The sequence below is a fragment of the Otolemur garnettii genome, unplaced genomic scaffold, assembly GCF_000181295.1.
Source record: "Otolemur garnettii isolate 467f Iridium unplaced genomic scaffold, OtoGar3 scaffold00305, whole genome shotgun sequence".
Classification (NCBI taxonomy): Eukaryota; Metazoa; Chordata; class Mammalia; order Primates; family Galagidae; genus Otolemur; species Otolemur garnettii.
Window position 1 is genome coordinate 676,643 of NW_003852700.1, and position 1,418 is coordinate 678,060.

General features: G+C 37.1%; 1 protein-coding gene across 1 annotated transcript in view; it reads right to left on the minus strand.

The window, feature by feature from the left end:
* The window catches only part of LOC100955839 (zinc finger protein 91-like), a gene marked incomplete at its 5' end in the record, with an annotated part of 151,410 nt that extends 149,996 nt beyond the window's left edge, over positions 1 to 1,414 (minus strand). Inside the window, one exon of the mRNA XM_023509001.1 lies at positions 175 to 1,414. Coding sequence (XP_023364769.1) covers positions 175 to 1,414 — 1,240 coding nt within the window. The remainder of the gene's footprint in view (positions 1 to 174) is intronic.
* Positions 1,415 to 1,418: the final 4 nt, after the last annotated feature.

Genomic DNA, 1,418 nt, shown 5'->3' on the forward strand with positions numbered 1-1,418 from the left:
TGCCACATTGTTGACATTCATAGGGTTTCTCCCCAGAATGAATTCTTTTATGTGTAGAAAGACTTGAGTAACGATTAAAGGCTTTTCCACATTTGAGACATTTGTGGGGTTTTTCCCCAGAATGAATTCTTTGATGTGCAGAGAGGGTTGAGTAATGCTTAAGAGCATTTCCACGTTCTTCACATTTGTAGGGTTTCTCTCCTGAATGAATTTTTTTATGTCGAGAAAGGTGTGAGAGATTGTTAAAAGGTTTTCCACATTCTTCACATTTGTATGGTTTCTCTCCAGAATGAATTTTTTTATGTCGAGAAAGGTGTGAGGGATTGTTAAAGGCTTTTCCACATTCTTCACATTTGTATGGTTTCTCTCCAGAATGAATTTTTTTATGTCGAGAAAGGTATGAGGGATTGTTAAAGGGTTTTCCACATTCTTCACATTTGTATGGTTTCTCTCCAGAATGAATTCTTTTATGTGTAGAAAAGGTTGAGGGATCCTTAAAGGCTTTGCCACATTCTTCACATTTGTAGGGTGTCTCCCCAGAATGAATTCTTTTATGTACAGAAAGGCTTGAGGAATTGTTAAAGGATTTGCCACATTCTTCACATTTGTAGGGTTTCTCTCCAGAATGAATTTTTTTATGTACAGAAAGGTTTGAGTACTGGTTAAAAATTTTGCCACATTCTTCACATTTGTAAGGCTTCTCCCCAGAATGAATTCTTTTATGTACTGACAAGGCTGACGAATGCCTAAAGGATTTGCCACATTCTACACATTTGTAGGGTTTTTCCCCAGAATGAATTCTTTTATGCATAGAAAGGGTTGAGGAATTCTTAAAAGCTTGGCCACATTCTTCACATTTGTAGGGTTTCTCTCCAGAATGAATTCTTTCATGTACAGAGAGATTTGAGTAATAATTAAAGGCGTTGCCACATTCTTCACATTTGTAGGGTTTCTCTCCAGAATGAATTCTTTGATGTACAGAAAGGTGTGAGGACTGTTTAAAGGTTTTGTTACATTCTTGACATTTGTAGGGTTTCTCTCCAGAATGACTTCTTCTATGTACAGAGAGATTTGAGGAATCGTTAAAGGATTTGCCACATTCTTGACATTTATACGGTTTCTCTCCAGAATGAATTCTTTTATGTATAGAAAGGTGTGAAGACCGGTTAAAGGCTTTTCCACATTCTTCACATTTGTAGGGTTTCTCTCCAGAATGAATTCTTCGATGTACAGAAAGGTGTGAGGACCAGTTAAAGGCTTTTCCACATTCTTCACATTTATAGGGTTTCTCTCCAGAATGAATTCTTTGATGTACAGAAAGGTGTGAGGACTGCTTAAAGGTTTTGTTGCATTCTTGACATTTGTAGGGTTTCTCTCCAGAATGAATTCTTTTATGTGCAGAAAGGTGTGAGCACTGG